Source organism: Corylus avellana, chromosome ca3, assembly GCF_901000735.1.
Source record: "Corylus avellana chromosome ca3, CavTom2PMs-1.0".
Classification (NCBI taxonomy): Eukaryota; Viridiplantae; Streptophyta; class Magnoliopsida; order Fagales; family Betulaceae; genus Corylus; species Corylus avellana.
In genome coordinates, this window is record NC_081543.1 from 15,981,310 (window position 1) to 15,995,982 (window position 14,673).

Sequence of the window (14,673 nt, forward strand, 5' to 3'; positions counted from 1 at the left end):
GGGTCGACTCTCAAAGTCGACCATAATACTGAAGTATTTAGGGTCGACTGTGGTATGTAGAAAAAATTAAAAATTAAAATTGATGAGCAATAGCGTCCACTAAAAGTGGACGCTGAAGATGCATCATTAGGGTCGACTTTGAAAGTCGACCCTAATGCTTAACTATTAGGGGCGACTTTATCGCCCCTAAAGAGTAGGTAAAAAACAATTAAAAATAAATAAAAAATTAAAATTGATGAGCAATAGCGTCCACTAATAGGGTCGACTTTCTAAGTCGACCCTAATGCTTAACTATTAGGGGTGACTTTATCGCCCCTAAAGAGTAGGTAAAAAAAAAAAAAAAAAAATTAAAAATTAAAATTGATGAGCAATAGCGTCCACTAAAAGTGGACGCTGAAGACGCATCATTAGGGTCGACTTTCAATGCGTAACTATTAGGGGCGACTTTATCGCCCCTAAAGAGTAGGTAAAAAAAATTTTAAAAAAAATTAAATTAAAATTGATGAGATGTGCTTGAATCTTCTGTTTCTGCGATCGATCGCACCCAACGTGCGATCAATCGTAGTAACAGAAGGTTCAAACCCAATATTCGAGTACTAAAATTGTGTACGCATCATTTGGGTCGACTTTCAAAGTCGACCCTAATGCGTAACTATTAGGGGCGACTTTATCGCCCCTAAAGAGTAGGTAAAAAACAATTAAAAAAAATTAAAAATTAAAATTGATGAGCAATAGCGTCCACTAAAAGTGGACGCTAAAGACGCATCATTAGGGTCGACTTTGAAAGTCGACCCTAATGCTTAACTATTAGGGGCGACTTTATCGCCCCTAAAGAGTAGGTAAAAAACAATTAAAAAAAATAAAAAATTAAAATTGATGAGCAATAGCGTCCACTAAAAGTGGACGCTGAAGATGCATCATTAGGATCGACTTAGAAAGTCGACCCTAATGCTTAACTATTAGGGGCGACTTTATCGCCCCTAAAGAGTAGGTAAAAAAAATTAAAAATTAAAATTGATGAGCAATAGCATCCACTAAAAGTGGACGTTGAAGACGCATCATTAGGGTCGACTTTCAAAGTCGACCCTAATGCGTAATTATTAGGGGCGACTTTATTGCCCCTAAAGAGTAGGTAAAAAAAATTAAAAAAAAAAAAAATTAAAATTGATGAGATGTGCTTGAATCTTCTGTTGCTGCGATCGATCGCACCCAAGGTGCGATCAATCGTAGTAACAGAACGTTCAAACCCAATATTCGAGTACTAAAATTGTTTATGCATCATTAGGGTCGACTTTGAAAGTCGACCCTAATGGGTAACTATTAGGGGCGACTTTATCGCCCCTAAAGAGTAGGTAAAAAACAATTAAAAAAAATTAAAAATTAAAATTGATGAGCAATAGCGTCCACTAAAAGTGGACGCTGAAGATGCATCATTAGGGTCAACTTTGAAAGTCGACCCTAATGCTTAACTATTAGGGGTGACTTTATCGCCCCTAAAGAGTAGGTAAAAAACAATTAAAAAAAATAAAAAATTAAAATTGATGAGTAATAGCGTCCACTAAAAGTGGACGCTGAAGATGCATCATTAGGGTCGACTTAGAAAGTCGACCCTAATGCTTAACTATTAGGGGCGACTTTATCGCCCCTAAAGAGTAGGTAAAAAAAATTTAAAAAAAAATTTAAAATTAAAATTGATAAGCAATAGCGTCCACTAAAAGTGGACGCTGAAGATGCATCATTAGGGTCGACTTTCAAAGTCGACCCTAATGCGTAACTATTAGGGGCGACTTTATCGCCCCTAAAGAGTAGGTAAAAAAAAAAATTAAAATTAAAATTGATGAGATGTGCTTGAATCTTCTGTTGCTGCTATCGATCGCACCCAAGGTGCGATCGATCGTAGTAACAGAACGTTCAAACCCAATATTCGAGTACTAAAATTGTGTATATATCACTGCATTATTTAAAATTTTCAAATAAAGTGACACAATATGCACCGTCAATTCCATCCTCCTAAAGAAAGATTTTAATTTATATATATTTGCCATTTGGTTAGAAGTTACATTTGGACTAATTTGAAGAGTTAATTCCCATTTCATAATTCATATTAAATTTTACAGATCTAATAGTGTATATATATTATATGATGAATATATTGATACCTTATGGAAAGATTTTACACTGTTAAATATAACAAAATAAAATCTAAACCGTAAAATAATTCCTCTCAGTTGTAAGTGAAACAATTGAAATTGAAAGATTGATCGAATATCCGATCAATCATAATTAATTAGTTCGATTGATCGTGATAGAATCAAATGTTCGATCAAACATCCGATCGAACCTAATGAATTAGTTCGATTGATCGTGATAAGATCAAATGTTTGATCAAACATCCGATCGATCCTAATGAATTAGTTCGATTGATCCTGATAGGATCAAATGTTTGATCAAACATCCGATCGAACCTAATGAATTATTTCGATTGATCGTGATAGGATCAAATGTTGGATCAAACATCCGATCGATCCTAATGAATTAGTTCGATTGATCGTGATAGCATCAAATGTTCGATCAAACATCCGATCGAACCTAATGAATTAGTTCGATTGATCGTGATAGGATCAAATGTTGGATCAAACATCCGACCGATCCTAATGAATTAGTTGGATTGATCGTGATAGGATCAAATGTTGGATCAAATATCCGATCGATCCTAATGAATTAGTTCGATTGATCGTGATAGCATCAAATGTTCAATCAAACATCCGATCGAACCTAATGAATTAGTTCGATTGATCGTGATAGAATCAAATGTTCGATCAAACATCCGATCGATCCTAATGAAGTAGTTCGATTGATCGTGATAGGATCAAGTGATCGATCAAACATTCGATCGATCATAATTAATTAGTTTGATTGAGATTGATCTTAATGAATTAGTTTGATTGATCGTAATATGATTAAATGATCGATCAAACATCCGATCGATCCTAATGAATTAGTTCAATTGATCGTGATAGGATCAAATGATCAATCAAATGTTGGATCGAAAATCCGATCGATCAAACATCCAATCGATCCTAGTGAGTTAGTTCGATTGATTGTGATAAGATCAAACATCTGATCGAAAATCCAATTGATCCTAGTGAATTAGTTCGATTGATCGTAATATAATCAATTGATCGATCAAATATCCGATAGATCCTAGTGAATTAATTATATTGACCATGATAAGATCAATTGATTGATCAGACTGGATACAATTGAAGGTTCAATCGAACATTCAATTAAGCTATAAGCTTTTTATATTATCTTAGTGCATTAGTTATATTAATCTTATATTATCTTTGGATTTTGTATTGATTCTATAATTAATTATAAGATAAATATCAACTTAATGATCTTTATCATAAAAATTTATTAAATGGAAATTATTAGTTAATATTATAATAATAAAAAAACATATTACAAGAGAAAATAAAGAAAAACAAAAATAAATAAAATAAATAAAAATTAAAAAATTGTAAGTATAATTTTTTTAAAAAAATTACCCTCAATAGGGTCGCTGCTATTTGAGGCAGTGCGAAAAATATAGCGCCATCCAGTGGCGGGGTTTCTGAAATTTTCGAAACCAAAAATGTCATAAACCGCGTCTTTTTTCCCCAAACCACCAAAACACCAAAATCCCTAATACCCCTCTCACTCACCTCCCTCATCACTCTCACTCTCACTCTCGATCTCTCTCCCGCTGCTCTCCCAACTTTCGTTCCCGCTGCTCTCCCTCCCTCCCATGATGGATCCAATGGCTTTCAAGCCTGAAAAAGCTGCGTTTGGAGCTCTGGTTTTCGAGTGATCTTTGTGAGTGGAGTTCGTAAAGATAGAGAGGTAAGAGTGTGAAAAAGTTTGCGTCTTGTGTTTGTTTGGTTTCTAAGAAATTGGAGGAAAAACGAAAAGGCTGGATCCAGTGGCTTTTTTGTTGCTAAGAAATTTCGAACTCTAATGACTGTTTGGTAATAGTGTGAATTTTTGGGTTCTACTTTTTTTTTTGGTTGCTGAGAAAATGAAATTTTGATTTTTAGTGATATTGTATTTAGTTGTGAATGCGGGTTTTTAACGGCATCGCGTGCTATGTCTTATTGGCAATATTATATTAGTTTCTTCTAATATTATCTCTCAAGATATTATTAATCTTGATCGTTTGGATGTCTATAAGAATTCTTAGGTAATGAAATGAGAATCATTCTTTATTTTATCTATTTTACTGATTCCATTTGACTTTTGGATTGAAGGGACTCCTTGCATCACTGATTGTGTGATGGCAGAGCTTGAGAAGCTAGGTCAGAAATATCGAGTTGCTTTGAGGTATCCTCCCTCTCATGTTTACTCTGAAACGTTTCCCAAGACGTTTTGTGATTGTTGTTCACATTCTTCTCTTCTATGTTAGTTTGAAGAGGTTCGAGATTGTTGGATGCATGTGTTAGTGTGGTTTGTAGGAATCGGATCAGTTGTGATCTTATAGTACAAATTAACTGAGTTTTTAATCCTACGATCTGTGCAATCAAATTTTTCAACATTGCCTTTTTCTGCTGCCATTCGCATGCATCATATGGGCCTACTAGTGCAATACTGTTATTCTTCTATTAGCATTTCATCTTGAGAATACCCTTGTACATGCTCATGATCAATGATGTTCAGCTAATGATTATTACTCCCTCCCCATTCCTTCTTTGACAAGATTGCTAAGGATCCTCGTTTTGAAAGACTAATTTGTACTCATAAAGGGACCTATGCTGATGACTGTATTGTTGATAGAGTTACTGAGGTATGTCTTGAATTAATTTGATGTGAAGGTTCTTGTGTGTTACCCATATTTAGTAGTAGCATCTTTCAAATTTTCCCAAAAACTTAATCATTTCCTCAGAACTTTTTAAATCCTCCAAATATATGTGTGATCCATATGATAAGATGCATGGTTGTACCTTCTCCTTTTTGACAGTGATGCTGTATGTTGTCCATTATCGTTAATAGTGAAATATGATGTATATATTTGTCTTTCTATTGGGTTGTATACGATTCAGAAGTAGCATACAAGATGAAAACTTCTTGAACGATAATTCTTGTAAACCAAAGAACCTTGACTGCAAATGTTTGTAATGTCTATCCAAAAGAAATAACAAAAAACGAAAAGTGAATTATCATAGCCTTTACTTATGCAACAATGTGAACAAAACATCTTGTTGCTCCTCTTGGAAGGGTTTATTAAAAATTAGAGAATTGTAATTTGAAACACAAGTTGATCAATGATTCTGAACCCCAAGACGAAGGGGCTTTTGATCAATGATTTTTTTTTTTTTTTTTTTGGGGGGGGGAATGCCTTTTAGTCTAGGTGACCATTGACAATATTGTTTACATTGTCTTTGTAGCATGTTGTATATTTTGTGGCTTTTATGATTGTTTGTGTGGCAATGATCTCACTTTTGTTATTCAACTGGTGAGAGAAGCACATATTTGTCATTCAACTAGAGAGAGGAACACTTGTATCTGATGTAACTGATATCAACCTAGCTAGAGGAACTACATATTTAATTATTTGGTATCAAAGAATGTCTGTGGTCATACCATAAAAGTGTGGCATTAGGAGTGCTGATGGTTCTTACAAGTGGCTTTGCTTGCAATGCAGGACGGATAGTGCCTTGAGGTTCGGTTGGTTTTTCCTGTTCTACTTGGTAGGTGCCATATGTTATATCATCTTATCCTAGCAATGCTCCTCATGAATAGGTGGTATACTTTTCTTTCTATTAATCAATTTGGCATAATGCAGATTCACATTGGGTTTTGTATTTTCGCTGCTATTGCGCCGCCACTTGTCTTTCATGGGAAGTCATTGACGTAAGTTAATTGATTTATGAGCTGTGTGGACTGAAGTTTCAAACGGGTTTGATTTCCATATTAATATAGCATATAATTATATTTGTAATGAAGCCTGTTGTGGAAGTAGATTTGACGAAAAATAATGCTCGAGCACTTTAGTTGTTTTTCACATGTTTAGTGGTGGTAGCATACAAATTGTAGTAAAACAATATAATGTTTTAATTATGTCTATAATAAACTTGTCCTTGCTATTTCTGAGCTGTATGAACTTAAGTTTCAAACAGGGTTGATTACCATATTAATATAGTATAGACAAGCTGTTTGTTGTGGAAGAACATTTGACGAAAATAATGCTCGGGGATTTTGGTTGTTTGTGACGTGTAGTGACGGGTATATGAAAGTTGTAGTCGAACACTATAATTTTATAATTATGTCTACAGTGAACTTGTTCTTGGTGGGAAAGATCCTTAAGAATGAACATATAGTAAAGTACATGGTAAAGGAGCTAGATTGTCTTATGGAATTTTCAGGGTCTCTTTGTCATTTTTCTTTTTGTATTTTATAGTTGATTCTGCTACTCCCACACCACAGAACCTTTTTTTCTATAAAAGATAGTAAAGGAATTGGATTATATTTTTTTTGGGAAATTGCTATTATCCGATTGTTGATTTGCATAAAGTAAATGAGACAGCTTGGTGCTACAGTGAACCTATTTTCAATGATTCAGAAATTGTTGTGTATAGAGTACAGTAGACAACTTTCTTGTAACTTTTCCATAGCATATTCAGGCTTGTTGAAAAGCAGTGTGGCTTGCAACTGTTATAAATTTTTTATTTATTTAAATTTCATACGTTTATAGTTAATTCATATAAATTTTTCTTCTTTTTCTAATTCAGGGAAATCCTTGCAGCAATCGATGTCTTCAATGACCATGTATTGGTTGGGGTACGTTGTTCCGTTAATGGCTCTTATTACTGCCTATTTTGATATGAAACTGCAGAGTCATGGGATGTTCGTGCAGTTGGTGGGGGTAGTTATCAATGAATCTTAGGTTGATTTATTCTACTTCTTATGTTCATAGTATAAAGCTGTCTAATAGGAGATATGTAATGGTGTAGAATGTGCTGCAAAAGGAAAAGAGTGCTTTTATTTTTCTTTTTTAAATCACATTGATGTAAATGATTCAACATTACAAAAAATGAATGCGTAGAGTGCTTAGTGGGAAAATAGACCCATGTACCTAGAAGATGTCATAATAAATATGGCCAGGGTTATTTGCCTTTTTTCTCATAATGCTAGCTTTCTAACACCTCTTACTTTTAAAAGCAAATTTACTGTCTTTGACCTTTTGCGATCGATCGCACTCCAAGTGCGATCGATCGCAAAATATCAAAAATCTACTATTCTTCGATCGCGCGCTTGCCCAATGTGCGTTCGAGCGCAAAATGTTGAAAACTCACTGGTACTGCGATCGATCGCACGCCAAGTGCGATCGATCGCAAAAGGTCAAAAACCTATTGGTACTGCGATCGATGGCAGATTTTTTATTTTTTTTAAAAAAATTTTTTTTAGGACCATTAGGGTCCACTTTGTGGACGCTAATGGTTAACTATCAGCATCCACTTTGAGTGGACGCTAATGGTTAACCATTAGCGTCGACTATGGCTTCCGTTTACATCACCTTTAGGGTCAAAAAATTGTGACTTTTAGGGTCGATAAAGTGGACGCTAAAAGTTATCATTAGGGTCGACTTTAAGTAGACGCTGATAGTTAATTTTTTTAGGACCATTAGGGTCCACTTTGTGGACGCTAATGGTTAACTATCAGCGTCCACTTTGATTTGGACGCTGATAGTTAATTTTTATTTTTTATTTTTTTAGGACAAATAGTGTAACGACCTAGATTTTAAAACTCTTATTTAAATAATATTAAATAGATTAAAAATATAATCGATAAATTAGAACAATGATATGTGGATTAATGATATTAAATAACTATTTAGTGTTAAAAATATATTACATTGATTTTTGACCTCTTATGTATATTACTTCAATTCTAAGAATTTAGCTTCACTAATATGTTTATGGGCATAATCAAACCCAATCTAGTGAATAAATTATTTATATTGGTGTTTAGCGAAGTCATAAATTAATTTGAAGCTTTGCAATTTTTAGCCTAAAAAGCAGTGTCTTAATTTTCAAACTGTCTAAATGAGATTAAAACTGCTAAAGAAAGATACCAAGGCTAGCCACCTTTGTTGAAAGCTTAAAGTCTTCTAGTAATGATGATTATAGTAAATATCATGATTATAATGATTTAATAAGGCAAGTGGCCAAGTGGGAATGAAAATAGTTAAAGCCTAAGTTGAATTAGAAACTTTGTGTAGGCCAAAAATAGACTTAAACGAACTCGGATGAAGTCGAACCAAAAATATAAAATGTTAGTCTTGGAGCCCTCTATCTACTCTCAAAATTTCATGTTAATCGGAGTACGTTTGGACATTGAAAAATGGATCGGAATACACTGCCCTCATTTTGGACGAAAATTCTAATTAGTATAGAGCATGAAATATGGACTAGGTTCATTCTTTTGGTTAAATCCATCTCAACCCTTAGATCAAATGTGTAAAAATAAATCCTAACCATTCATTCTCTTATAAATAGAGCCTTAGCTAAATTCACTTTCACTTAAGTTTTAACAATCTTAGAACAAGTAAAATTGTTTGCTCCTCCTTTCATTTTACTTCTTAGTTCTAGTCAAATACCATATAGCCTAGATCTTTCTTGTAGTGTTCAAGTGTTTTTCTAAACTAGCTACCTAGAGAAGATTTGGTGGAGTTTTACTTCTAAGGATTTTTGGGTAAGTGTTTCTTGTATAAATATCATGATTTATTGCTTTTATTACTTGTCCTCATTTAATTGTTTAAAGACCCAATAAGCGTATAATGTAAAATAAAGTAATGGATACAAGTGAATTAATAATAAAGAGTTAGTGGACAAAATCAATTAAGGACTTATAATATTATCTATATATTATTTACTTTACAGTATTTACATTCAGTCATTTCTTTTATGTCATTTAAATTTCTGTTCATATTTCTGGCGGTAAGGACCATTTGATCTCATCCCCGAAATATGCATTATTTACATTCAGTTATTTCTTTTATGTCATTTAAATTTCTGTTCATATTTCTGGCGGTAAGGACCATTTGATCTCATCCCCGAAATATGCATTATTTACATTCAGTTATTTCTTTTATGTCATTTAAATTTTAATTCATATTTTTGGCGGTCATCCCCAGAATATGAATTCAGTATTTACATTCAGTCATTTCTTTTATTGTCATTTAAATTTTGATTCATACTTTGGTAGGTACGGACCATTGGTCTCATCTCCAAAATATGAGTCATGTTTTATATATATTATTTATAATACTAGTTTGTATTTAGTGATACTGGCCATTAGCCTCGTCACCAAAAATGAATTCAGGCATAAAGCTAGTTATAAGTAACTATCTTAGATTAATATAATAAAATGAGTAAGTAGATGAGGGTCTTTAAACAATGATATTATTGGAGAATGAACTAAGTATTGTTTGTATGTATGTATTATATGCAGAAGTGGAGCAGAATACTACACTAAGGAGAGTAAGTATGGATATACTTACTGAGTACTAGCTTTGTTTTATTGTTATAGGAATTCTTATTTTGTCTTATTGATATAATTTTGCAATACAACTGCTGCATAATGTGTCTAATAAAATGGGCTGATAAGATAGCCACCTTAAGAATAAGCTGGGTGGATTGCCGCGAGGAACTGTCGGTATCTCAATGGATGGGGGTATATAACCGTCCAACAGGCCTAATATATAACTAAGCTGGGGCGGTGTAGTTGCCAGCACCAAACAGGTAAACCTCTAAAGTGTGAGGGACATAACGGACGTAAGCGGCTGAGAGCTCATGAGAAGAGGTCTGAAGAAAGATTATCATAAAACACAAACTAATCTGTCATTACGCTGCATTCACAACTCATTCATTATTATATATTTTAGTCTTTAATCTTATTTGTTCAAACTAGTCTTTTTAGTCTTTATATCTAGGAAAATAGATTACTCACTTGTTTGCCTATGTAAATATGATAACGTCATCTTTACATAGATCTTGATGCAGGGATAGAAAGTGAGGACGATGGTCCTTTTACTAGTTTTGATGGTTGATAGACCATCTGCTGCAGGATTTATGCTTACTCTATGGAGCAAGTCTCATTTATATTAATCGCTTTTATTATGTATGGTGATGTGTGTAAACTGAATAGATATTACTATGTTAATTTAGGTGCCGTCTGTGGCATATATTTGGTACACCTAGTGTATACATATGTTGTAATGAAAACCATGTTTCTATTTTATTTAATAATATATCATCTCGAGGTATTTCAGTCAGCTCAACTGTATTGTGTAAGTTATTCCTAGGTCATAGAAAAAGAAAAAAATATACATAATCCGCTGTAAGATTGTATTTTCTAAAGTTGCAGCGTCACGACTTCGATATTTGCTAGTTCAAATATCGGGGCGTTACAATTAGGGTCCACTTTGTGGACGCTAATGGTTAACTATTAGCATCCACTTTAAGTCGACGCTAATGGTTAACCATTAGCGTCGACTATGGCTTTCGTTTACATCACCTTTAAGGTCAAAACATTGTGACTTTTAGGGTCGATAAAGTGGACGCTAAAAGTTATCATTAGGGTCGACTTTAAGTGGACGCTGATAATCACACATTTGATCATTAGGGTCGGACTATTAGCGTCGACACTTTTAGGGTCCAAAAGTCGACGCTATTGTCAACAGCGTCCACTTTAGGACTTTTAGGGTCGACTCAAAGTCGCCCCTAAAGACCTAAATTCTTGTAGTGATGGAGTCACCTACCATAACTCATTTCAAGGCAGCTAAAAGAATTCTTCGTTATTTCAAGGAGGGTAAAAGAAATTAAGTTTAAAAATGGGTGTTGAATAATAAACTTAATTTTAATAATATTTAGTTGAGTCTTTTCATTTCATATTCTCATATGTTACTAAGTGACTTGAATAGGTTGTGTCTTTTAGTTTTTCAAGAGTTATTTTACATAGGAGTTACATAAGAGTTATTGTGAAGAAGTTAGAATGGTCATTTGTATCCTATAAATACCCATGTAAGCATGTTATTTTATTAAGTTGAATAAAGTTGAATATTCCTCTTCCTATTTTGTGTTCTCTCTTAGTGAATTTTTTTTCCAATTTTCAACATATAGAACTTGCCTGAGGTTGGTTTTTTGATGCAGCAATGTGCAACACAGTGTTGCCTTCCTCATCCTGCTAGTTTAGTAACTTCTTCTCCCACAATGAAGCATTTCTAAACCAGGCTCGCCGAAGCCATCCCAACAAGAGGCAAAAAGCATCAAACATATTGTATTTGAGGGCAATATGCAAGACAGTCTCTCTTAGAATTGTTATATCTTCAATAGATTTGGGGTATGCTTTTAGAAATTTAGCCAAAAGATGAAGGTCTCCTATTTGAGCTTCGAAAAGCAAAGGAGTCCCACCCTCCCTTCATTGATACGAACAAGGTCTTCATCCACATCAAGTAGCTGGAGAACCACTTGAGTTTGGTTATTTTGCAAAGCAAGGTATATGGGGGAGAAGCCATCTTGATTAAGCTTTCTAGCAAATGACGGCTTTAATCTCATGATCTTCATGGCAAATTGGGTGTGCTCTGCATATGCGGCTATGTGTAAAAGAGTCTCAACAAATGGAATTTTATCCATCTTATCCAAAACATATACATCTCTCTGTATCAATGAATATAAGGCATCAATACTTCCTTGCTGAGCAGCATCCTGCAAACTCTCATCCATTTTTTTTAGAATTATTAATCACTTGGCAAAGGAGAAGAGTACTGTCTGTCCACTTTTTATAGGATTGTGAAACTATTCTTTTTTTCTTAAAAAATAATAAAATAAAAATTAGGAGAAACTTCACTTATTCCCCTATACTTTCGCGGTTTTTGTAGACACTTCCCCATTGTTCAAAAACTCTCACTTTGATATATCAAACTTTTATTTCCTTCCACTTTGCCCATTTTGTTAAGATTTTGTAGTTAAATTAGACGGTCAAATAAGTAAAAGTCCTTTGTACCCCTAAATTTTTTTAAAATTTCAAATTTACCCTTATTTATAAATAAAAAATTATTATTATAATTATTATATTAAAAAAAAAAAAAAAAAGTGACCCCCGGTGGGTCATTTTTGACCCACGGTCTGTCAAACACCGTCACCTTTTTTTTTTTTTAAATATATAATAATAATAATAATAATAATAATAATAATATGATCCGTAGGTCACAATACGGGTGTGTTAGATCCACCGGTAAATCCACGGGTCAGGATTTAAAAAAAAAAAATTATTATTTTTTAATAAAAAATAAGGGCAAGATTGAAATTTCACACCCCTTCCTTAAGATTTCACAGAAAATCCTAATGGAAGGGGCAAAGTGGAAGGAAACAAAAGTTGAATACATGAAAATGAGAGTTTTTGAACAATAGAAGAGTGTCTGCAAAAACCGCAAAAGTATTGAGAGAGTAAATGAAGTTTCCCCTAAAAATTACTATTCACTTCATTTTTCATATATTTTTATATAGTAAACAAGTGAATCACTATTAAATCGTAAGTATGCCAAAGAAGAAGAGTAGAGAACAAACAATATATAATCATTGGACTTCAGTGATCAGTTAAATATGGTGAGTGTCGGATCAAATAGTAATGACAAAAAAGAACAAATATAAAATCATTCAAACCAATTTAATTAATTTAAACCTTTAAGAAAAAATATTAAAATGGTATCTCAACGTGAAAGTGCTTATATTTTATTTAGTATTATGACGTGACTTTGTGGGTAAAAAAAAAAAAAAAAGGGACATGTCACATGTGAAATAAAAAAGATGTGACATTTGCTTTATTAATTGGCCTGCTCAAGTTTATCTAAATGCACAAATTTTCATATGAATATTGTCTTAAAAGTACCTAATAATTTATTAATGTCGTAACAGGACAAAATCAGTGAAGACTTTTCCTAAATACCTAGTAAATCTAAAGAAACATATCCCATTAAAGATAAAAAGAAAATGTAACATTTGCTTTAATATTAAGAGCACGCCGGCGTGCTTTTTTTTTTTTTTTTTTAATTTTTCCATCTTAAAAAAAAAAAAAATAGTCTGCGTGCGTGTATTTAGCTTCACCCTAATATTATTCAGTCACAAATTTATCTAAATGCAAAGACTTCCCTCTTTTAGTCTTCTACATCAAAACTTTTCATATTAGCTTTCAAAGCAGGCCTCAACGCATTGGCATAGATATATGGCTTCATTTGATAAATCCATTCCCCTCCATTTAATATTATACACTTTATTTTTTTTTTAAAAAATCAACATTAAAATATTTTTTTTATTTTTTTATTTTGTATATCACATTATTTACTTTTTATTATTATTTAAATAAAAAAATCAATACAAAATAATTTTTTTTTTACTTTTTCACATCACGTATTTACTTTTTTTATATCAAACATTTTTATTTTTTTCTTCATCAATCTACGAACCAAGAGTTTACCAAACAAAGCCTACACTCTTGTCAACTTTTTATATTTTTCAAAAAATTTAATAGAAAAAATTCAGATTTCATTTCACATTTATATTCCATCTTTATGTGTGACATGACAACCCTTAGGACTTTTGGACTACGTACCTACTCTCTTAGCCTTAGTTTGATTAAAAATAAATCCAAAGAAACATATATAGACCATGGAAAATAAAAGGAAATCACATCTGATATATTAGTCTTCCACTTTGAGGTTTGAAGTTTGTCCGATTGTGCACGATAGACCACGTGGGACAAGTTTTGGCAATAAAGTCCTCGTCTGTGCAATACATTTTTTTTTTTTTTTTTTCTGTGCAATACATTACTTAAATTTATAGTTTTAAGCCTTCCTTCCGGTTGAGTAATGCTAAAAGCTAATTAGTATTTTGATTATCATCATTAAATTTTAATTTATTGACAATATTAAAAAATACATTCCATTTGAAAAGACTTTAGTTGTTTTTCTATAATTACTTTTACGGTTATGTCCAACTAGTAAAATATTTAATTAAAAGATGGTGAATTAACGGAGTCAAGATTTAAATGAAAGTTTAAACTCAAAATCTTTGGTTCCGATAACATGTTAAATCACTAATTATCCTAAAAACTTAAACTTATAAAAAAAATTTAAACATTTAATCAATACTTTAATATCTATGACTACTTTGAACTTCTTTGCCGGCAAGACTACCAAATCCAATTATAGTGAATTTTTTCATCCCCTATTAATTAAAAAAAAAAAAAAACACCTTGTTACTTCAATAAGAATTGTCCCCCCAAAATTTAGGGTTATGTTTGCCCATGGCCCAAAAAAGATTTACCATTATGATGAGGTTTCGGGCCCTTCACAAAGAAATTGTGACCATGACGCACTTGGTTGTTGGTACAATGACGCACTTATGGTCTCTTTGGTTTGCGAAATAGACCCTTAGAATGGAATAGTTATGGAATAGTCATTCCATTGTTTAGTAGGAGTCTATTTCTGGGATAGTTATTCCCATAGAAATGACTAATTTTATCCACACAAAAATAGTAATTCCTCTAAAAAATGAGATGAATAGATATTCCTTATGAAAATGACAAGATTTTCCCAAAAATTTTTTTAATCTCAAACTTAAAAAATATAAATTAATT

General features: G+C 32.7%; 1 protein-coding gene and 1 long non-coding RNA gene across 3 annotated transcripts; both read left to right on the top strand.

The window, feature by feature from the left end:
• Positions 1–3,740: 3,740 nt before the first annotated feature.
• On the top strand, positions 3,741–7,135 carry LOC132176693 (secretory carrier-associated membrane protein 6-like). Of its 2 annotated transcripts, XM_059588970.1 has the most exons (6): positions 3,741–3,885; positions 4,290–4,362; positions 4,736–4,822; positions 5,681–5,726; positions 5,822–5,889; positions 6,768–7,135. In XM_059588970.1, the coding sequence occupies exons 3-6, from the start codon at positions 4,788–4,790 to the stop codon at positions 6,856–6,858; spliced, it is 240 nt and encodes a 79-aa protein (XP_059444953.1). In that variant the 5' UTR covers positions 3,741–3,885; positions 4,290–4,362; positions 4,736–4,787; the 3' UTR covers positions 6,859–7,135. The 2 variants fall into 2 exon arrangements, 1 of the variants encoding a protein (XP_059444953.1); XR_009439571.1 differs by lacking the exons at positions 4,290–4,362; positions 4,736–4,822.
• Positions 7,136–8,322: 1,187 nt separating this feature from the next.
• On the top strand, positions 8,323–10,388 carry LOC132176571 (uncharacterized). Its single transcript, XR_009439535.1, has 3 exons — positions 8,323–8,730; positions 9,490–9,518; positions 10,029–10,388. It is a non-coding gene; the product is annotated as an uncharacterized LOC132176571 (long non-coding RNA).
• The last annotated feature ends 4,285 nt before the right edge of the window (positions 10,389–14,673 follow it).